This window comes from Lutjanus erythropterus, chromosome 12, assembly GCF_056507025.1.
Source record: "Lutjanus erythropterus isolate fLutEry1 chromosome 12, fLutEry1.hap2, whole genome shotgun sequence".
Classification (NCBI taxonomy): domain Eukaryota; kingdom Metazoa; phylum Chordata; class Actinopteri; order Lutjaniformes; family Lutjanidae; genus Lutjanus; species Lutjanus erythropterus.
In genome coordinates, this window is record NC_139328.1 from 9,812,271 (window position 1) to 9,836,272 (window position 24,002).

Here is a 24,002-nt window from a genome sequence, read left to right on the forward strand (position 1 = left end):
ACTTTAGAGGTAAGCTGATAAAATGTTTGAAACACATGTGCAGTGGCTTTTCCACATGCTGAGAGTGGTTATATTTATTTTCTTACATTTCTTTACCCTGCTGCTAATTTTAATGGGTGAAGCCCGCTGTGTCCGTGAACGTTCTTCAGGCCGTGTCACTGTGTCACAATATGAGAAAGAGATGCAATTTTTGTTTAATGACTCTTTAATCACTCTTGTTTAATCACGACCCGAGTCATCACTGCTGCTGCAAATATCTTAGTGTTATGATCGCTCTCATTTTATAAAGGCATTATTATGTTAAGTGAGAGAGTTATCTGTCTTGTCTGTCTATTTTATTTTATTTTATTTATTTATTTATTTATTTATTGTAAAACACATTGTGCAATTGTGACCCTAAACCTACCACTACCTCTTTGTGAGTGCAGGTGTAGTGTTGTATGGTGCTGTGTGGCATAAAATAAGGATAAGTATAACTAAACCAAACACAACAAAACATATGGTGCATGGGAGAGAGACAGCAATGAATACCAGCAGGAATGGGCCAGCTGATCTTGTGCATTCTGGATGCACCGACCAGGTGCACCCGCTTGTACTGAATACCACCTCCACCCACCAGGACCCAAAGCAAACACAAACACACACAGCAGCCGAGAGCAAGACACACACGACCATATGCTGTGACAGAGCCAGAGGGCCGTCACAGTGTGCGAAGCCTTAATTTGTATTTCACCCTGAGATGTAGTGCACAAGTATGAAAGTAATGTACAAATGGATGGATGGATGGATGGATGTAGCATCCCAAAAACGTGAAACACAAGAGCACACATGTGGGGAATGGATTAAACTTTATCTGCTCTAACACAAACTAGTAAATACTAGCTGCAGTAATTTTACCTCCAGCCAAACTTGTTAGTTACCACTGCATTGTTACGTGGAGGGGGTATGAGGAGGAGGATGTGGGCTGGTGCAGAATCAAACTGAGCCGAAGACGATACGTCTCACTCTGGCCAGGTTGGCTTAGCTCTTATCCGAACTGGTCTGGCTGCAACAGTAACTTAGGAGGGTCAATTCTAAGTGTGATTGGTTGATCCCAAAAACGAGAGAAAAATAGAAACAAAAGCATGCTCAGTGATAATGGGCACAAAATAGAGAGTAAAAATCACTCAAATTTAGGCTGTATTATGGTATGGCTCCTGGTGTAATTATGAACAGTATTTAAGAACATCTCTGCTGAATTAAATGAAATTCCATAGTTAAAAAGTAAAACAATAAATAGTTGTGCAGCAGCCTTGTCACATGCTGGTTGTTATATTTATTTGCTTACATTTATTTTCCGTGATGGTGATTTTAGTACCCAAAATATTTGATATTAATAGGGGAAGTCAATCAACGCCCTTTTGTGAGCCTGCGAGGTGTGGACATCCAGTGGAAAGAAAATGCATCACAATATGAGACGCTCTAATTGTTTGTGCGATCATCTGCTGATGAAGGTTTTGACAGACCCAAATCATCACTGCTACATTTTATAAAAAAAAAAAAAATCTTAATGTCGTGATCACTTTCATTTCTAGCGTTATAGCATTATCACATTAGGTAGGCGATTTGTCTGTCTTGTCTGCTTTTATTTCCTGTCACAAAGCATTTTGTAAATTTATGAAGAAAAGTGATGTATAAATAAAGTTTATGTGAGCGCATCTCTAATGAGATCGACCACAAACATTATCCCTGCATGTTCTAATCTGTATTGTTTAATTAACTCACTGTCTGTCAGTGTTTGAATAATATTTCTACTACCTTCTTGCCTTTCTGCCATTTTCTCCTCTGCTTCAAAAACTCTTAAGCCTCTTAAAAGTCTTGCTCGCTGCTCCCTGACAGTTTTTCGCCTTAGGAGTTCTCTGATGGGCTGATGCTTTGTGAATAACTTTAATCTTTACCGTGGATCCAGTCTGAACAATAAGGGGACATTCTTAGAAAATATCATAATTGTAAGAGTTGTCTTAGAATTTCATCACTCGGGGCGACTCTTTGTACTAGGAAGCTGTGTGAATACGGCCCCTGGAGTTTGGAGTAATTTAGACTGAAGAGTTACAGAAATGGAAACCCCTTTCGATTGAAAAGGCCTATTAATGTCTGGTATTGATAATGCACTAAACAGCAACCATTAAAAAGTAACTACTCTGAGTAGTCTCTGAGAACAATACTTTTACTTGTATCTGAGTAATGTTAAATTAATGTGACAGTGTTTCTGCTTTAGTTAGGGTTGCCACAAGCAATGTGGAAAAATAAGGTACACTTTGCCAGTGACACCAGGCACAGGGACACGAATCAAGCAGGGCATCTTGGGCTCCTTACCCATGAGATTTTGAGACAATTTATTTCCTGCATTCTGGTGAATTTTTATCCAACAATTTGTGCTTTGTTTTGCATTAATCCTCCAGTCCTCTTTTCCTCTGAATATGAATGTGAAGGAAATAAAGAGTCAGTAAGAGTAAAAGTGGCCGTTGCATTACAAATTCAAACATCAGATCATAGATACTGGGCAAAAGGTTTGTCCTGTCAAAATAACTCCACTCTGAGCTTCTGCCCTTGTACTTGCTCCAGGTCAGACAGTCCACCACGGACGACAGAAAATACTCACTCCCACTGACAGGGCTGATCTACTCGTGGTCTGTCTGCCATTTAGATCTGTACTCGCACAGCTTCCCCCCTTTCGCTGGTGGACTTAAGCCGAAGGTATTTGTCTGCGTTAAAGCAAGCAAACAAAAAGTGTGTGTCTGAGTCTCCGTAACCAGGGCAACAATGTCACTGAGTGACAGACACCTTGCCTGTCATTTTGATTTAATATTTCTCCACTGTGTCTCATGCAGCTGTTTTGGTTTCATTATTTTTCATGTCATTCAAAATATGTGAAAACACAGTGTTGTGCATTAGAGTAGAGGACAAATTGCATCCTGTATTGATTCAATAAGGCACAGCGCATTTTATTTTTCCTGTATTATACAGGGCAGATGAGTGCAGACCTCCAGTACTTTTTCCACTTCTGCAAATAAGCATAAAAACACATACATTATTATTAGCTATTACCACACTGTCAAAGCCTCATTAGGGCTGTGGATAGACTGATACAACATGCACAACAGTTGCAAGCAATAACTGTGTCTCTTCTCTGACTCAGAGAGAGGTAGATCATTTCTGACAAGTCCACTTCTCCCATGTTGTGAGGTTAAGTTTATGCCAAGGTCCTGCAACATTCATACATAATTTAATACACCTGAATAGTTGACTAATGTTATGATGCTGGCAGAATTGCACAAAAATAACAGTAGTTATAGTTGAGTTTGAATTCTAACCATCACTCTCTTTCCAACTTGCATTTTGAGCAATTTCATTTTTCCTTAAAAATGTAATGAAAGCCTTCCCCCACTGGGTGGCAGTATGTGCATTCATACTGTGCCAACCTGAGCTAGAACTGCGTCTGTGGCAGCTTTTTGTAGTCTGACCCATCTCATATTCAGTCATCTGACAGAGGCAATGATGTGAAGCCCTTGATCTCAAATATAAGTATTGATGTAAAATTATATAACAACTCAGAGACAGCTCGATACTAGAGAGAGTGAAACAGAGGGGGAGAGTGGGAGGCTTCAGTTCAATTACAAAGCAGATCAAAGGGAGACAGAAAAGAAGGTGAGAGAAAATGTCTAATAAGCCAAAAGGCAAAAGAGCACAGCGCACATTTGCAGCCATCTAGGGAGATTTAGCTGTAGAACAGACTGCCTCTGAGTGTTTTTGGCTGAACTTCCCGACTTGACACTGATGTTAAAAATGACAAAGATCTCTCTCTTTGAATTTTTGGCATTTTGATGTGAAAACCTGTATGCACCCTTTGTCTAATCCAAATTCAAACAGAAGGGATAAAACAGCTTAGACAATAGGATAACTGCCCCAAATACTAATGTTTATTTTTTCACATCAGCATCAAAAAGATTTGTTCATCATGGCACCTGCTGCTGAGGAGAATAAGACAGAAAGACGATTTTCTGCACTTCCCCTACGATTGGATTTCTTTTAACTAATTCAGCTATGCAATGAGTTTCTCTCATGCTGAACTGGGAATATGTTCAAAAATTTATTCTGTACGTCATTACCTTCTGTTCATTCCACTTCTGATATGTTTTAATGGGTTTCATGAGATATTAAGTGCACAATCCTGATGGCACCTTAGCAGTGATGGAGCCTGAAGGCACAGGCAGTTCAGGGTAACACTCTTTGAAATAGGAGTTCCAAAAAGGGTGTGTTCTACATGAAATCCTTGGCATATAAAAAGGTAGAACCCCCCTGAGTGTGTTCTAGATAAAATCCCAGCAATATGGAAAGGTGTTTGACGTGCGAGTTCTTGTGAGCACCCTTAGAAGGTGAAAAAGTTCTGAATAGAAACTCCCAGAGAGGGTTCTGAATGGAACTTTTACAACACCGAAGGTTTCCCTGTAGAACCTCCTATATTGGGTTCTGGGTGAAACCTTTCACAGATGGTTCTACATATAACCATTTATGTTGGGTTCTAGGTAGAACTTTCTGAAAAAGGTTCCAAGTGGAGCCTTTATACAAGTTTCTGCCAGGAAGTGTTTTGCCCTCTCAAGCTGATATTTCAAAGATGAAGAACATCTAACATTGCAAAGAAGTTGCTCATAAAAGTTCTAACTAGAGCCATTCGCTGCTGAAGAACCCTTTTCTGAAGGAGGGTTTTGTCAAGGGTTTGTTGTAAGAGTAAGGGTTCCATTAAGAACCACTTTCATCCAAAGAACCCTCTTTGGAAGAAAGAGTTCTTCAAGTATTGTTGAAATCCTTGAAGAAGGGAACCTTTGTCAAGGGTCCTTTGTGCTACAATAAAAGGGGTTCTTGTTACAACACCATTGGTAGGCTCTACATAAAACTCAGAATATAAAAAGGGTCTCAGTAGAACCCCATTGTTGGGTTCCAAATAAAAACCTTGGAATATAAAAAGATTTCCCTTAAGCATGTTGTAGATAAAATCCTTGGAATATACAAAGGTTCTTGGTAGAACATCTTGGGTGAGTACTTTTTGGCACCCTTAGAAGGTGAAGAGGTTCTGGATCAAACCCCCAGAGAGGGTTCTGAGTGTTACACCATTGAAGGTTTCTCTGTATAACCTCTTATAGTGGGCTCTAACAGGCAGTTCTAAGTATAACCCCTTCTGTTGGGTCCTGGGTAGAACTCCAGTTCCAAGTGGAAGGTTCTACCAGGAAAATGGTTCTCCTAAGGGGATGAGCAGCCAGGAACCCTTTGCGGTCCTAGTTCACAGTTTTATTTCTAAGACTGTATAGTATATTGAGCAGAGGAGATTTTCCTGACAAGTGTTTTGCCCCGTCGAGCTGATATTTCCGGTATAGAGACCATAGGGCTGCAAAGAAGCCGCTCATAAAAGTGCTGCGAGCAAAAAGGGCAACTGGAAGCCAAAAGGCTGAGAATAACTGGTGTGCATTTTGTGCAGTTTGTGTGTGCACTGAGTGAGAGAAAAGGTGAAAAGCTTCAGACACGATCGATAGCTGAGAATGTGAATGTGTCTGCTCTCATGTGTGCACAGAAGCACATGCTGAGGGAAGAGGACTGCAGAAAGATGCGGCTAATAGGTTCAGTGAAATTAGATAATACAATTGTCTCGCTGTAGGGAGGCAAATGCATCCAATTGCTGACTAAAATATATTAAGTAGCTATGAGATTGATTTAAAAAACAATTTAAGAGCTGGGATTGTTAAATTTATTTGGACACAGTTTGAGTTTATATTTGAATCCCCGTGTTATGAAATCCAACAGACGAGGTCAACCTACAAGGACAGAGAGGCTGGCACTTGAGATTTACTGCAACATACTTTAAATATTCATAATCTCGGTTAAATATTGCCGCCCTGACCCAACTGTATGTTGCCTTTTCTGCTGGTATTTTTCACTCCTGTAATTTGTAACCTCATGACAGGCATGGAAACATTGCAGCTCTGCACTAGAACCACAAACTCCTTAGCTTCTGCACTCTCAGAAATAAAGATGCTTACTAGAACCAGAATGGGTTCTTGGACTTGTCCCCAACTGTTTTTTGTCCTGGAAGAATCTTTTAGAAAGGTTTCCCTTATAACCCTTTCATAGAGTTCTACCTAAAACCCAACATAAAGGGTTATACCTAGAACCATCTGTGAAAAGCTTCACCCAGAGCCCCTTATGTAGAAACCTTCTATAGTTAATTGTTCCTCCCAGACATTCCAAGGGTTTTAACTAGAACCCATCCAGAGGATTACACTGCGAACCTTTTTTATATTCAAAGGGCTTTATCTAGAACACATGCAAGAAGTTACTACTGTGAAAGTTTTTATATTCCAAGGGTTTTATCTATCAAGAACCCTTTTACATTATAATAAAAAGAACACTTGAGAAGAGGATTTCAACAATCCTTGAAGAACTCTTTCTTCCAAAAATGGTTCTTCAGAAGCAAATGGTTCTTAGCCCTTCAGGAAGAACCCCTCTGGAACTCTTACTTTTAAGAGTGTATTCACATATTTGCAGCACTCTGTATGCAGCAGAGCTATATGTGAAGCTTGGCATCATCTCCCATAGGATCACGGTCAAGTACACCTTGTTAAAACCATCCTGAGGGAGACGATCATCCCATTGTTTACACACGCACAACAAGACAAAGCACTTAGTGTGCTCTGACCATGTGGCAGTTTCTGCTGTGTGGCAACACCAGACAGCAGCTGTCACCTCTGACATCATCACTGGAGCGAGCTGGCCCTTTTTAGGTGGCAGTGTGCCCTGATGCGCTCTGGGAAACAACTTGTGCAGATGGGACGGAGAATTTGAAGAAGAGCAGACACTTCCTTTTCCTAGGAATCTGGATACAATGGATCAGCATGTTGTTTTCTGTCACGTAAGTGGTTCGTGAATAGGATTTTTTTTAAGATCTACCAAATGTTAGTATAAAACAAAATGCACTCAACAAAAATATAAATGCAACACCTTTGCTTCAGCTTCCATTTTCCAGAGGTTAAGTAAAACTTTTAGACGACTTCTGTGCAAACAAACGGTTTATTTCTTTCAAATGTTTTTCACAAATTTGTTGTGTTAGCGAGCACTTCTTTTGCCAAGATACTCCATCTGTGGCACATACAGATGCTGATTAAACAAAAGGCAACTCTGAAATGTGCAATTTATCTAAAAAAAATGCATTCATTCGGCACCAAGCGGTCTATTTCACATGAGGCTACAGATACTAAATTTGTTTCCCAGATGTGCAAATTCATGACCCACCCTCTTCTGCCTCTGTCTCTTATTGTGACCAGTCCAAGGCAAACCTGTACAACAATCATGCGGTTTAATCAGCAGACTATACGCCACACCTGTCAGGTAGATGGCTAATTCCGGCAAAAGGACAAGTGCTCATTATCACAAAGTTCGACAAGTTTGTGAGCACAATTTGAGATACATAAACATTTGTTTGTACAGAACAAGTCTTCAGTTTTTTACTTCAATTCATGAAAAATGGGAGCAATAACAAAAGTGCTGAATTTATATTTTAGCAACACAACATAACAACACCCACCATTAAAGACACAGGACACAGGCATGTTGAAAATCTTACAATGTATATAATTGACACAAGATTTCAGGTACAACAGCAAATGAGACATTTGTATTTTTCAACCTCTTTCTGGCATCTATCTTCACCATAAGCACAAACTCTCCATAGATTTCTGATAACAACAAAACCAAAGTAAATAAAAACAAGAAAATCAAAAGTACTTTTTTTTCCTCATAAATTGGCACCTTTAAGAAATTCCTCTCATATTCAACTCAGTGTAGAATAAAGCTGTCTTTAAATGGTCTCATAATCAGCTTTGCATTTTTGCCACCTTTAATGAGTGAGGGCAGGATTGAGGCGCACAACCTCCGGACAAACCTTTCTTCTGCCTCCTCTCACACGCAGGGGCTTTGTGTTTACACTGTTTCACCACAGTTGAACAGGAGACGTCTTGCTGGGCCATATCTATCTGCATACACACATCCCCAATCAATAGTCGTTTCTGGAAGGTGTTGACTCGCGTATTGATCGACCATCTTGTGATGTCTTTGTGCAGACAATGCCATTTATTGGCCTCATAAAAGTGCAGATTTTTTTTTTTAGAAAAGGGAGGGGGACTTTGAGCAACAAATTAATGAGATCAAAAGGTGAAGGAGGAGAGGAGATGGGGTGGGGTGGGGTGGGGTGGGGGGGGTTGTGCAAATTTCAGCCGATGACATTGTGAGGCAGTCATTGAAACTGAAGTTGTGAGTTACAAGTCGTCTTTGAATTGGAATGTCACCATCACAGTTGGAGTCATTTCTCATTCTGTACCAGGCTTAATGTGCACTTTCACATTCATATTCAGATTTCTCAAGAGGGCCACAAAGAGAAGACCCATGTGGTACTCTTGCTAATTGAACCTATCTAAGCCCCGCCCCTCTTTCCTCCAGTGCTCCAATGACGGTTGAGCAAATGTGATCCCTTGGCCCTCCCTTTCCTGTAAAAGCAACACACAGGGTCGCATCTCAAGTTAGCTAACCTCAGCGAAATTCTAGCCATCTAGCAACTAACTAACAGGCCAATGTTAGCAATTCTCTAGCTAACTAGCTTGCTAATGATTGATGTACATTAGCAAGACAGTTATTTTGCTGACATTAGCTAACTTAAATGTGAATATATGTCACTTTTTCAGTTCCCCAACAACATTTTTTAACCATCTTTAAAATTTGGTTTTCTTTTCAATATAGACGAGGCTAGCTCGTCGCATATCTAAATGCAGTAAACAAAAAAGGAGAAAGTTGACCAAGTTTGCGCAACTGACAGTGGAGCACAGTGCAAAAATAAAAGGGGTGGGACTTGGGAGGGGTAAATTGTTCATGGTTCAACATGTGTATGTTCCCCACTGGAACATCTATTATTATTATTATCATTATTATTATTATTATATCTCTCTTTTTTAAATCTCAAAATTGACCCCAACCCTAGACAAAGTGTCAAAGGCAGTCACAGGCAGATTTCTTAACCAGGGACTTACAGGAAGACAGACACACGCACACAGACATACACACATATGCACAGTAAACATAGCATTCATTAATAAAGCATGTCAGAAAAAAAGGAAGACACATATGACAACAACCTTACACATTTTGAGAGCAATAATTAATTTGCTTCTCGTACTTTGACAGGGCCTCCATTACTTAATTGGAACTGCAGTATCATCAACTGTCATAAAATGAATCATAATGGATTGTCCAAGTGTGCAACTGAAGCAATGATGTACTTTAAAAAGCATGCCCATTTCTGTCCTTTTCTGTCATATGCAATACTGTCAAGTGAAGACACATCAATACAGATTGGAAGTTATTACAGTAGTTGGTTGAAAATTCAATTTTTGAAAAATGAGCTATATTAATCTCCCATTTCTGTCAGTTGAATAGCACTCCGTCATACAACGTTATTCCATTTCAATACATTTCATTTCTGTGCCATCCAAACAAGATTTATAAAGGCTCTATCGTCCATTCCTCATTTGCTCTATCAATCAAAGACGAGTACACACATTCACACGCATACATTTACACCCATGCAAGCATCGTCCCATCATCCTGCACGCAGCGTTCTTAAATGAGAGCTTTGACATTTCTTTGAATTAAAAATGTGATTTCCTCCCCAGGAAGCTTCTCATCAGGAAAAAAAGCCTTACACCGTGTTCCCACAACATTCCCAGTAAGGTTGACACGTAATGAAGCACTGTGTCATTGTCATATTGCCTTGCCATCATGTAGAAGCATGAGGAACGCTTTAAAGGTCATTATAACTGATGAGCAGGGGAGAAGAAGGGTAGAGGGAGTAGGGGGTGGGAAGAGAAAGAGGCACTGATATAGAAAAGTTGCAGAAAAATGGAAGGCAGATATGGATACACTACGACAGAACAGATGATGAATGAAATAAGAGTTAAAGCATACAACGATCTGGCCTGTTATAAAATTTTGATACCTAATTGGCTACTTTTTTTCCTCTAGAAAACAACAAAGAAGCAATCAAAAATATGTACACTGTTGTGTCTGCCATAGAAATAGTAGTACAATTCAAAGACGTGCATGGTGTGACCTTTACTGTGATATGGATCATTGCTGCTAAATTAGACAAAAACATGTGACATTGCTTGTTGCAACTGACCTATCCAAAGCCCCGCCCCTTTTTGCTCTATGCTCCTCTGACAGTTGAGCTTCGTACTTGGCAGAACCTCGGTCAAATGTCACCTCTCCTGTTTCCTGTACTTGGATGTGGTCTGTGCTAGGCTTGTCTACGTTGAAAATAAATTTTGAAGATGGTTAACGTTGCCAAGAAATCTTTGTAGGTGATATATATAGCCTATAATCACTTTTTAAGTTAGCTTATGTTAGCAAAGTTAGCTAAATAGATTGATGTAGATTAGCTAGCATTTTGCTAACTTTAGCTGTCAGATGTAAATAGCTAGCTAATGATTGCTGTACATTAGCTAGCTAGTTAGCTAGCATTTTGCTAACATTGGCTAATGTGTATATACAGTATAAATGTCACTTTTAAATGTCTGCCAGGAGTCTCTCTCTCACATTGAAACAATGACAAAAGATGTAGTTTGATGACGCCATGAAGTGGCATACTTGGGATCATGGGAGTTCTTTCTTAATTGTTAAGCAACCACCATGGCTAAAAATCTACTTTCTTCCATCACTCTTTGACGTAGCCAAAGTATCCTGTGTTTTACCAGTAGTTATAGCAACTAGCAACTAGCCATAAGTCAAGTGTTTTTAGACATTTCAATGCAGAAATGTTACATATTACAACTAACCATCTTCAACATAGATGCATATAGCACAAGTACAAGAAACAGGAAAGGAGGAAGTTGATGGAAATTCTGAGGCAGAAAGCTTGCTCAGCTGTTATTGGAGCACAGAGCAAAAAGGGGAGGGACTCAGGTTAAGCCAATTATAATGCTAATCACAGGAGCTCTGGGCCTTTGCAGGGAGCACACAAAATGATGCATAATATTTTTGTTCTGCTGTGCACATGAAAAGAATACTGAAAAAAAAAGCGCTACATGACAGCAGTGTTTCTGCTTCTGTGTACGTTTCTGTTCTGCTACACGTTTCCAAAGTCGTGGAGTGTCAGTCCTTTGCTGTGAGGGCGATCTTTTAAACTGACACCCCCCTGTTCCACATACAGTGCTCTATAGTGGGAAATCGCTGTCATCTGAGACCTGGCCCGGCCTAGCATGTGTTTTGCTTACACCAGACCCTCGAGTTGATCCTACACAACCAGCGGGGTCTAGAGGGAGAGGGAGATCTGCCTCAGCAGGAGGGGAGGAGGGGGCGGCGGGGTGGGGTGTGGGGGGGTGGGTGTAGGGATGAGTGGATGGATGGAGTGGCGGACGGGTCACGTTACTCCCACATTAGACGATCATGTCAGTGCAAATGTGATCATGGTTATTATTACAGCTTACATGATGAAATGGCAAAAAGTGCTGACGTGGAGTGCTCTCATCCTCTCTGCGTGTAACGACACTATGAGGCTTAATGCATTAAGAGGCCTTGCTGTCCAGATTATCCTCCTTTAAAAGTCATCAATATTTTATCTCATTTAAGTTTGTGGTTTGTGTACTACTTCTATAAATATCGGAGAGTGGCTTAACCTCTCTGGGGTCATGAGTTATTAATAAATAAATAATTCTACTGAACACAAGTGCACTTTTAAAGGAGTGGAATATCAAATATATGTGTCTGAGCGCCACTGCAAAGCCCCATTCTCCCTCTCCCCGTGGTGTCAACACCAACATACTGTTAACAATAAAGTCTTACACATGTCTTAGGTACAGATATAATCTCAGAGAACCCAAACACCAGAAACAAAACATTAGAAGATGTGAAAAGACCAGCTCTAATGGTGTCATAATATAGCAAGAAATAAAGGAAAAGAGCAGAACCGAAACATTTATGAATACTCGTAATTCCATTTTGTTCTATTCCAAAACCAAAAGGAAGTCCATCCAAGATGATTTTTTTTGTTGTCATTGTTTCTTTATACTTATTTAGTTTTGGCAAAGTAACTAACCCCCAGCTTCTCCTTCCTCCCCTTTCAAGCCTCTCCCCAACCCCTGTGTCCCAAACTCAGTCCCAGTTGGTGTATTCCCACGTCAATTATCGCCGGAGCAGCAAAATGAGCAGTGAAAGCAGGTAAATGGTGACGCAGGGGAGGTTCTGGTTGGCCGAGGCTTTCACCTCCTTGTTTTCTGGAGGGATGAATATGGTTCGGTGAGTGACAGGGACGAGGGGCGGGCCCCGGGAACACATATCGTCGGCGCACATGCCACTTCCTGAACCGCTGACATCATCACCTATGGACAGATGGTCAGGACGTGAGCTTAATGATACGACATACATCAAATTTACAAATGATGTTGCCTATGCATTTATAAAATTAACATATTAAGACTGCTGCTACATACTCATGCATATTAAACACACTGAGCACATACAGTATTTGCTTAAGAAATATGAGGTTCACTGTCCAGGTGTAGCCCCCAGATAAAGGATTATGAGAATTTCACTGCCAGCGTGTTACAAAATATGACCTCAATTATTCAAAAAGGCACTTTGATTTAGGCAAAGCATTTTTATTCCTTCATCTTAATTCAAATGATACTGCTTTTAACATTTTGGTAGAGTTTGTGCAAACTAAGATGTGAGTGCCTCCACAGATGAATGGAAATAAAGCTGTTTTTCTCCTTAATTTAGAACTTAAAAGTTTTTGAGCATCAGTGAGTCATCTGTGTGGAAGTTTCTTGTGACTGCTCTTGAGAAACTTTGTGGGCTGTGTGATGGTTAAAGTACTCACTGGTGTCCTGAAAGTCCACATCCTGGCCGTTGAGAGCATTCTTCAGGCGGTGTGTCATGATCTTCAGCTGCATTATCTGTTGGCGTATTGTCATGTCTGGCTTGGTGATGTCAATTTCCACTTCAGGGTTGTTGATCTGACTGGCCAGGCCATCACCCATCACTTCGGGAAGGTACCTGCCACACACGAAAGCTTGGTTAACACGTGAAATATGTCTGTTTTTTTTTAAGCAAGCACTTAGTCATAGGGGCAAGGAAAAGCTCCCTTTTACAAGGAGAAACATTGAACAGAACCAGGCTCTAGGTGGGCAGAGTAATGGTACAAAGAATTCCCACGATTTTGCCAACTAGTATTACAAGAAGAAGAAAAAGGAAGAAGACGAGGAAGAAAAAGGGTGAAATGCAATGACAAGCTAAAATGTTGTTTGACAGTAGCATAAGTAAAGGAGTAAAGTTAACAAAACTGACTCAATACTGAATGTGACAATATCTATCTGAAGTTTGCTAAAATTATTTAAATTAGCCACTATAAGCTAGAGTCTTGCAGCAGGTTGGGTACCCATGGGTGTAATAGGTACAGAAATGCTTTTATAAATTCATAGGCAGAACATCAATATAACAAATAATCAGAAATGAAAATCTTTGTGTAGTGCTTTTGACATTTAAAGCACTAACAGGGCATTATCAAACCTGATCAGCCAACATTTGGTCCCACATACTTCTAAACAATGGGACATCACTGTTCTCATCTGACAACAATGTAGACTAGCTGATAGCTAAAATGGATTAAATAAAGGCAAAAATATCCAGTGGAGATGGACCATACTGTGAGCGACACATCTTCGAAGGCCAGGCCGTGCGTACGAGAGAAATTTAGTGTGATCAGAGACTGTGAGAATAATGTTGTCAGTGGCTATACTGCTTATAAAAAGTTCAAAAAAGTATTAGCTTTTAATAGCCACAAGCTAGGCACATCGTTTCTGAGGAAACACATCAACAGCTGCAGGGGCACAGGTGCTGCTACCAGTTGAGCACACAAGTGAGCGCCTGAGTATAAGTTTTCAAAGATGGGTGTAGGTCGGGCTGTGAGACTTACATTACCAGTTCCAGGCAGGTCTGGACTTCACTAAGAGATAATTGCAAGCAACTAGTCGGCTCTGGTACTCAGCTTTTGTGGGTGCAGGCAGGTGCTGGTTTGCAATACTGGACCTGCGCAGGACTGCTATAAGCTACTGGTCATACCAGACCAAATACCAGGCTGAACCTGTAATAAAGTTAGTATGGATGTAGTTTAATGGGTATGAATTAAAGTTTTCAGTTGTAAGAATATAATTTATGTTTTTTTTGCAGACATTTTAAGAAAGAAAGAAAGAAAAAGAAAGAAAGAAGAGTTTTGAGATGATCAGTAGCAACTCTGAGTTCTCATTATATGTATGTTCAACATTGTCATTTTGAAAGACATTATTTCCATTTTTGTACTGTGATATGTTATTTTGAAATAAGATAAGTGAAGCTAAGATCATACATTTCTTTATAGGTTCATGTGCCCTACCTGGCACGGCTAATGCCGTTCCAACACCTGTCCTCGGCTCCTGTTCCCGTGGCCACTCTGTCACTGCACAGAACACTTGGGAGAGAAACCCAGTACGGCTGCAGGTCCCTCAGTTTCATGGTTACATCAGACACCTGAGGCACAGTTGACAAGAACAGATTTATGAGCTTTTACCCTTTTTACCCAAAATCACAGCATGATGCTAGACACAGACAAGAGAGTAAGAAAAACACTTTCTTCCTCAATAACCAACTGCGGTGCTCAGTCATCTGACTCATCCATCCATCCAAGCATTCACTCCCATCTAATCACCCCATACACGTCTGTGCAAAGGTGAAATGAACAGCAAAAAGGGTTTAATTGCGCGTGATGAGTAATGGCCCCTGCATCATAAACCATCAATATGGAAGGGGCAGATTAGACCATCAGAGAGCAATAACAAGGGCGCAGATTCAGTCGGGTAAACACTAACCAGCTTGTCCATTTTGCTTGAGCTGGTTCCCAGCTTGTCCTCCACTATAACCTTCCCTCTGTTCATGCTGTCTTCGGCTCCTGTGCTGCTGGTTCCTCCCTCTCTGAGGTTACCACATGACTGGAACAACTGGGGAAGGAGAAGGTGAAGAAAATACAAGACAAGAAATGTAGAAAGAAGATGAGATGGGATTAACAAAAGGGTCAAATGAAGAAAATATCAGTTGCAACTTTATAATAGCCATTAAAATAATTTTCATATATGTTCTCACTCCCAACTGGTTGAATACGGCAGTTTTGTCAGTGGCCCTGCATGTTTCAAACTGTCGCCATAGGTACGCCTCTAGCTTCAGTTTTGCATGTGCAAGGCTCTGGAGTCAGGCCAGCAATAATAAATTAGCAACCTCCAGGTAGATTTTCAAAATAAAGGCACATAAACTACTTGGGTATGTTTGGGCAACAAAACTACTTCCTTAGGTTTAAGACTTTGGGTTAAAATACATATGATACTCATGTAAATTCACATACGTAGTATAACATTAGATGAAGTAGCATAACATACGTTAGTAATCAATTAACTTCATTACATTAAGTGTTACAAACATCTGGTCTATCTCTTTATGTAATGATATCTTGAAGGTTTACAATTTGGTAATCATTAACAAATAATTAATATGTATAGTGTTTTAGGAAGTAATTAGTTATATGTAGTTACATGAAATTAAATCACAAAATGAATGTAATTGTAATCGGCTATTAAATCACAGTTACTTATCAAAATATTGGTGATTACAGATCATTTGAATATTCATTTCAGATTGCCTGGCGAAGATCTGCAGTGCACTCTACTGAATGCACTCTTCTAATTTACTAGAATAAGTTTAATTTTTAAGCCCAAGGTTTCCAAACACTGCAGAACCAAAAAAAACAGGTGCAAGTACTTCATCATCAAATTCATCTTCATCTATAAATGGTGACTTAGCCTTCAGACTCGCTCCATAAACATTATTTTAATACCATACGTAGTTCATATTCATGATCTTTATTGCTGTTGCTGTTAACAAGACTGAAATCCAACACTCGAACAAGCTCTCTGAATAGAAACCTATAAACTCGAACTGCACCAGCAAAACATTTTTGCCTTTGTTGGACCAACTTGTCTCTAAGTACACAAAGAAAATATGCTTGTTAATACACACAAATCTCTACCTTTGAAAACAAACAGTGACAAGTGGTGCTGGCTTATTTGCATGACCCCCAGAGTCAATCACAGCGTCGCTCCAGCAGAATGATTCGCAGCTCAGAGAGCGCTGCTTGTCCCTATGGGGCTTACATTTTATAAATGGAGCCCTGGGAATACAGCAAGACTGCAGTCAATCTGTCATCCAATCTGGCCTGCTTAGAGGAGCCTGGAGCCTTTGAACTTTCACACATAACTATAAAATAATCCTTCCTTAAGCTTCCAGTCATGTCTGTCAGCATAACTCGTCGGTGTTGTGTGGTTCACAGTAGACTGAATAATGGACGTAAGAAATATGGCATTTACGCTGTTGTCTGAGTGGTGGCAGATCCTTCAAGCATATCTGCCGTGTTTATGCGCATACTGCAATCATTTCTATCTGCATTTGGTATGTTCTTGTGGGAAAAGTACACAACACAACATATGGCTTTTGATGTCAACAGATTATGTAAATAGGAGATAATCTGTCCTACACTGTGTCTACCATAATACTAAACCATAGTCACGAATTGACTTCTATGGGCTCAACACAGCTCTTTTCCCCAGTGATGAAGATCAGAGGCTGCGGCTGTGTGTGATTACCATATTGAACCAGGTCAGAGGCAGACTGCCAGGCTATGGCTCACCTCAAGCCAGCCCGGCTCTTTAACAGCACAACCAGCACAGAGGAAGCTTTGTCTTTTCCCCTCACCGTCTGCGCTGTTTTCCACCTTCACTGAACAGCTCAGTCAGATTTCCACTGCTGCCCGTGCCTTTTAAGGATCACATAAAACTGTTGCTCAAACGCCATTAAACAGTGAAGCAAACGCTTGGCCTGCAGGCATTGTCATGACTCACATCCTTTTATTTTGAATCAGGTACACAGAGCTTTGCTACAACATTAATTTAGTGGTAGGATAGGTGTTAATTCTACAAACGAATGAATATAAGGGAAATGTGGCAGCACAGTGAGGAGGGACAACTGATGGATCCAAGGCATGTGTATTCGTTTTCACAGCGGCACTTCCTGAGACAGAAAATATTTTTTACTCCTTTACTACTATTTTTACTGCCTCACCAGGTGATATGAATATTTTAAAGCTCCCGAAATTTGGTTTCAAATCTTTCCTATTTCTCTATAACATTAAATATTCATGACTAAAAAAGCTAATCAGCTAATCTTCTTCATCAGGACTCTGTGGATGTGCTTTGAACAGATTTGATTGACAGTCGCTCGGCGACATAAACAAACAATCCTGTCATCTCGTCTAAATTCCAGCGTTGCTAAGTCCTGATTGGTGCATGGATAGGAGTGTGACATCACGTTTTGTTTTTCTCAAGTTCACCCCGCTTCAAACCACAGAGACAAGAACAGACAAAAACTCACAGAAGTCTGAAATCTTATAAATAAAATTGTTGTAACTTTGTCTATGTAGGATCACCTCTCCAATAATAAGAAGCTGAGAGAGAAAATATGTTTTCGGGGCCTTTTAAAATATAGTGCCAACTATTTTATGTCTGTCAGTTTAACTTTGATTGATTTCCCTTGCGCAGGAAAAAGGATCTATATATATATATATTTGCTTCCATCCAGAGAAGTGAAGTTCCAGTATATGCCTGCAGATACTTTCGACAGTAAGTAATGACTGTCTTGCTTCTTAAAATATAATTTCAATATAATTATTATATATGTAATTATTTTATTTAAAATGACATACATTCTGCACCTCATGCACATTACATTGCAAAATGAGCCTCTGTGATACAATCAGTGCTCACCTCCACTGATAAATTGTCACAGTTGTGGTAAAGTGTGAACTGCTTTAATAATGAGGGAAAGTAGGTGATTTGATTAGTCAGGAATAAGGCAAGACTATCACACCGGCTAAAACTCTACATGCCAGGGACGCATGATATAGATTTTATTTCATCTGATACTGATAACCAATAATTCCCTGCTACTCATTTCAAGATAACAAGATTCACACTTTTTTTTTCACATAACCTGTCGGTAAGAAAGGCTCAGACGTAGCGAGCAAAGATGGACGATATTCCATAGCTCTCACCGAACCAGTTATAACTGACACTATTACAATATTACACTACTACAAAAAAGGAACAGTCCTGACTCTTATAATGTTCATTTATTTTTGGTAGTAAAATATAAACCAAAACCAAACTTAGATGCTTTTATTGACTATAACATTTCCAGTGTCAGTTGATAATTCATTGACCTCTATATTTGCATGCATCCCTAGAATATTCCAGTGATGTTACGGGTGTGTTGTATGGTACAGGTCTGCTCAGCTCTCTATTCTGTGTGGTAAAAACAGTTTGTGTGGTTTGGGCAGCCTGTATACAGCTGTATGTGTGCACCAGTGTGCACTCTGACCTTGCTGTTGATTGAGTCTATGTTGTCCATCATGTTGAGCATGGCTTCTGATATGCGATTTGGGAGAGTGAGGACCACGCTATCCACGCCAGATGAGCCATCAAAGCGATCAGCCACCTGAATCATTGTTTCTACAAAGACAGGAGGTACAGTTAGCATGAAGAATGCGTGAAATGTCTCATATGTAGTACACTGCTGGAAAGACTCTGCTGCATTCACAGCACAAAGTAGCATCATGTGTTGGGTGAACCTTTGAGCAGACATATGGCTGAATTGGATGCACGTGTGAATGTGTGTGTGTATGTGTGTGTGTGTGTGTGTGTGTGTGTGTGTGTGTGTGTGTTCCCCACCTGCCAGATGCCTCCACTCAGTGTTGAGGTCAGCCTGGTTGGCCAGACAGCCCTTCATGACGTTGCTGCAGTAGTTGGCACAAGGTCTGGCGGAGGCCATGCCGCGGCAGTGAGGACAGTAAGTCATCCTCATCATGGCCTTCATGCACTCCTGGCTCAGCTGCACCTGGGGTAGGGCAGAGGCAAAAATAAACACACCACCTGGATGAAAAATTACTGTTTAGTCAAGCATGTATGATCTAATGGTCTAAAAGATAAAAATGATAGCAGCAATTGATCAAACCGTACGTTTGACCACTTTGCAGGGATAGTTCGGATTATTTGATGCGGGGTTGTATGAGGTACTTAACAATAGTCAGTGTATTACCTACAGTAGATGCTGCTTTGCACACCCCCAGTGTGGAGAAGCAGAGAGGAGTACCAGCACGGAAGCCAAGCAATATACTGCTGTTGACAGAGTCAGCAACCAAACATATTTTAGCCACTGGAAAAAGGTTGTCCTAATAAAATCAATATCAGCTTAAGTGTATCTATATTTAGAATATTTTCACCACTTTACCTTGCTGTAAGTTTCAAGTGGGAAATTGCTGTTATATAAGGCAAATATCACACTCTCAAAACTAACCAAACTGATTTTACCCATGGAGTTTGGCTGTCTAATGGCAAAGTTAAGTGGTGAAAATATTCTAAATATAGCGTACACACTGATACGGATCTTGTGGTTAAAATATTTTTTGCTGCTGACCCTGTCCACAGCAGTATATGCTTAGCTTCCATGCTGGTACTCCTCTCAGCTTCTGCACACTGGGGAAGTGCAAACCGGCATGTACTGTAGGTAATACACTGACTATCAATACCTCATTACGGCCCTTCATCCAATAATCCAAACTATCCCTTTATTTGTTAAATCCTGTACTGTTGCTACTGTACAGGAGAATTACACACAAAAGTGTTCAGTTTTGATAAAATGTGAAGATGGAAATTTCTTTGGCCAGACAATGACAATCACAGAACCGTGGGAGGTCACCTCCCATGGTGACCTTTTTTTAGTTTGCACCAGACTTTCATTCAGCACAGTTTCCTTGGAAACCACTTTGGGAGAATTCGCTTTTTGTTTCACATGCGATGAAAAGGCCCTGACATTCATACAAGTATTCTCAGTCCCTCACTCCATCCTTCCTGCCTCTTCCATTTCTCCCTCTATCCCACGAGGCTGTTCCCCCAGGAAAGGGCCTTGGTGCGTGAAAAGTGAAACTGGGTTAATACCAGTAAGCTCTGTTCACAAGAGAGTACAGCTATGCATACAAAACCTCAGGAAGTGTGTGTGAGTGTGAGAGGGAGAGAGAGGTGGAACAGGCCCAGCTACGCATACAAAGCTCCTCTAAGCTGACATCTGGGCCAGCCTGATGCTTTTCCTGGAAACTGTTCTTCCAACAGCAAAGTCACAGTTAAAACCAGCTTTTAACAAATATACAGTAGAAATAGGACAACAATCAGGATCAGGTGGGAAAACACATCATAGACACTTTGAACACTCTAAAGGCTTGTCAGTAGTATCGTAAAAAATCAAGTCTGCTCGGTATAATTGGACATAAAAATCAGAATTTTCGGTCCGTGGACAGAAAAATTGTCCCTGGATAACTATAATCATCATTAACAAAGGCAGCTCCTCAGTGGCACTTGTCTACTTATTGTGTGCATCTTAGTATCATACGCAGTTTAAAGCTCTTTCATATTTTCTTTTGTGATTCACACTTTCTCTCACACTCAGGGCGGGACTTTTAAGAAATTGCAAATGTCAGCAATTGCCTTAGGCCCCAAGCTACCAAGTGCCCTATAGAAAACCTCATAAACTTTTGGCTAAGATGTTTCTTTTTACTTTTTGATAATTATTTAAGTCTTTTTGAAAATGTTAAAATGGCATCAGAACGTTTAATTCGTGACTGTCTCAGGGCCCACCAACTAACTTGGGCTATTCAGTGATCTTTTTCAGGAAGACAGTAGCCAGCCTGAGGCTGTGAGACTCCTCAATTCAGCCTCTGCCCTCCACCATGAGTAAAAGTTAATTTTTATGACTTATTTTTATTCATGGATTGAAAAAGGTGGAAAACAAGGGATCTAGAGGGCCCCATGCCTGTGTTTGCCTTAGGCCCCAAAATGACTAAATCCACCCCCACTCAAGCTTTATATGTGCTCCTCTACCAGCTGAATACATTGGTTATAAAGTTTGCAACAACCTTCAGTGTGTTCTGTTTTTAGTCTCTTTTTTCTTGGCTGTAATCAATGACTATTTATGGATGCATCAACCCAATTTCCCCAAAAGGATCATTAAAATTTAATCTAATCATAATTGATCCACATAAGGCAAAAGTTATCTGTTTTGACGCTGTTTCAACTCTAAATTAAATCTTGAACTAGATTAAAAAAAACATAATGAGCCCAAATTAGTAAATGCATCTCTGATGTATAAAAGAGACCAACAGAATCCAGTAATTATTGCCAGTTGCACGAGGAGGACAGTATAAAGTGAAATAAGTGACACAGAAAAGCAATAACCACATTCCCAGGCTTAATCTCAAGTCATATGAGACATGAGTCAGATCCTCACTCCTCCTGCCCTCCTTTTCTTCCCTCCTCCCATCCTTACCCTACCGCTCATTAGCCAGGGATGAGTCAGATGAATGCTTTTTTGGTGAGAGAGAGAGAGAAGAGCGAGGGAAGGGAGTGTGCAGGGATGAGTGGAGGAAAAAGACGGAAAATGAGAGAGATAGGGGAGTGTTAAAAAAGCTCCGAGATTGACCGAGGGGCGTTGGCAGGGGAGTTAAAAACCCAGGGTGATGTTAATGAAATACTGATTAAGGCCAGACAGTCATTAATCTAGTTACTGTTACATCATCCATACAGTATTAATGCTGGGAATCCCACGCCAGGCACAACAGACATGAAACGGCGTGTAACTCCTCCATGGTGCTAATTGAAGGTTCATGTTGACAACTTCCTCTGTAACCTTGGAGCTTTAGTGCACCAAGCACTGTGACAGAGGGGCAGTCAAGTTAGAAATGGCAATAATTTATGGACCAAGAGCTAATAACTCAAGATTATCTTCATTATTGATTAATCTGTTGATTTTTTTTCTAAGAAACACAGCCACAACACTACTTGTTAAAACAATAAGCCAACCCAAAAACAATAATTAAGCTACAAATATTATGCATGTGGTGCAAATACAAGCAAAAAGTGACTAATTAATTTCCATTTTGGAACATAAAACTTAACAAACTACTCAGTTCAGCACAAAGCATGATAGGAAATGTGGGCCATCACTACAGTGTTTTAGTACGAAGCCTTGTTTTGATCTGCTCCTGTTATAAAGTTACTGCATTACACTATTAACTAAAAACGTCTTGTGTCAGTTTCAGATTAAGACACCTCTAGTGTTTCAGTGAACAGAGCAGATTTGTTATGAGGTGCTGAGAAACTTAAACCTACTACGAGGAGCTTTTAACTGGTTGTGAAACCGTGTCAATTTAATACCGACGCCTCTGTATGACCTACATAAGTTAAGAAGACCATCTGCATGAAGCTATTTCTATGTAGTTACTCCTAATGCTTGCCATCGGGTTGGATTCTCTGCCTGTGTTCAAGTTTTCCCAGACAAAGTTGCGGTAAGTAGTACATCAGCCTGTTAAAAGGAAGCAGGAGCAGATTTTTCTTTAGATAATTTTGTTTTTGACATTATGTTTGGTTGCGGCAGAGGAAACACCACCACTTTTGTCCACAGGGGCCTCAAAAATCAACACAAGAACACAAAACTTCCTTGTAGTAGTTTTAACATTACAGTCAGAAAATTTGATTATTACTCTGATGTACTTTTATAATGAAATAAACACACTTCTTATACAAATGCTGCATTCTTTATTAGTTTATAAATGAAAGCCTTATGGTAATTTGTGATGCATTTTTGTAAGTTTGGGTCTTGGGGAGCAAATAAGCAAATAACTGCTTTAACACACTACACACACACACACACACACACACACACACACACACACACACACACACACACACACACACACACACACACACACACTCACTCTGACCTGATTCCAATCATCTCTATACTGGCCTCTCAAGAAATATCAAGAGAAACTTTTAGGTTTTAAATACTCTCTTTCATGTTTGCAAGCGTGGCTCATTGACACGACTGTCTAACATTTTAACACCCTCACTTGTCCTTGCTTCACCTTCACAGCATGCTCCCATACCTGTCAGTACCTTCTATATTGCCCACAGCATATTGAGCATGAGACTTTCCTGTCTCTCTCTCTGCTTGTCTTTCCTCTGTAATTAGTAAGGATATATGAGCGACCTCTCCCCCCCCTCGTGTTATAGACTGAGCCGATCCAGACTCCTTGCCTCCAGAGTGAGCTATGTGGCGCGTGGCCTACTTCCTCCACTCCCCTACCCGGGGGAATAAAACAGGCCGGAAAAAGTTAAGGACACAGCAACTGGTGCAGCCCAGAGCGAAGTGAGGGAGGAATTAATACTTAACCAGAAAAAAAAAGACTGCATCTGACTGTAATGAGATTTTTCTGTCTCACAAAAGCATCTCCCGAATTATTCAGTGTTTCCATGCATCTTGGTCTGTCTTTGCTCTGCTTTGCTGTGTTTTCTGCCTCCTTTCACAATACTTTCATCACCTTTCACTACAGCTCCTACTTTTCATGACTAATCCCGCTAAAACATTGCAAGGATTCATGTCATGTTTACTCTGTGTTGGTCGCAAACACAGACTTTTGCTGGAAAATATTTGGAGTGCACATGTACACAGAGAGAATTTCCTTTTATTTTCCCTAGCTTTACATTCACTAAAGCAGTCCCTGAGCAGCTAGTGGTAAACATCTTCAGTCACTGGGCCCTTTAAGTGGCAATACATAGCTATAAATAGGAGCGGTTGTCTCATTAGGGCCCAATCAATTGAAGATGGAATTACAGGGGAAAGGAGGGGAAAGCTAAGCTCCAAATTAGTATACCAAGCTATTCACACTAAAAGGAGACAGAGGACAC

The 24,002-nt window shown here is 40.3% G+C and overlaps 1 protein-coding gene across 1 annotated transcript in view; it reads right to left on the reverse strand.

Moving 5' to 3' along the window:
- Positions 1–10,639: 10,639 nt before the first annotated feature.
- gpc1b (glypican 1b) overlaps positions 10,640–24,002 on the reverse strand; it is an 89,355-nt gene continuing 75,992 nt past the window's right edge. The window contains exons 6-11 of the mRNA XM_084733230.1: positions 18,936–19,101; positions 18,586–18,716; positions 14,976–15,104; positions 14,504–14,637; positions 12,953–13,128; positions 10,640–12,452 (exon numbers count right to left, since the gene is read on the reverse strand). Of these exons, the coding sequence (XP_084589356.1) occupies positions 12,256–12,452; positions 12,953–13,128; positions 14,504–14,637; positions 14,976–15,104; positions 18,586–18,716; positions 18,936–19,101 (933 nt within the window). The 3' untranslated portion in view covers positions 10,640–12,255. The remainder of the gene's footprint in view (positions 12,453–12,952; positions 13,129–14,503; positions 14,638–14,975; positions 15,105–18,585; positions 18,717–18,935; positions 19,102–24,002) is intronic.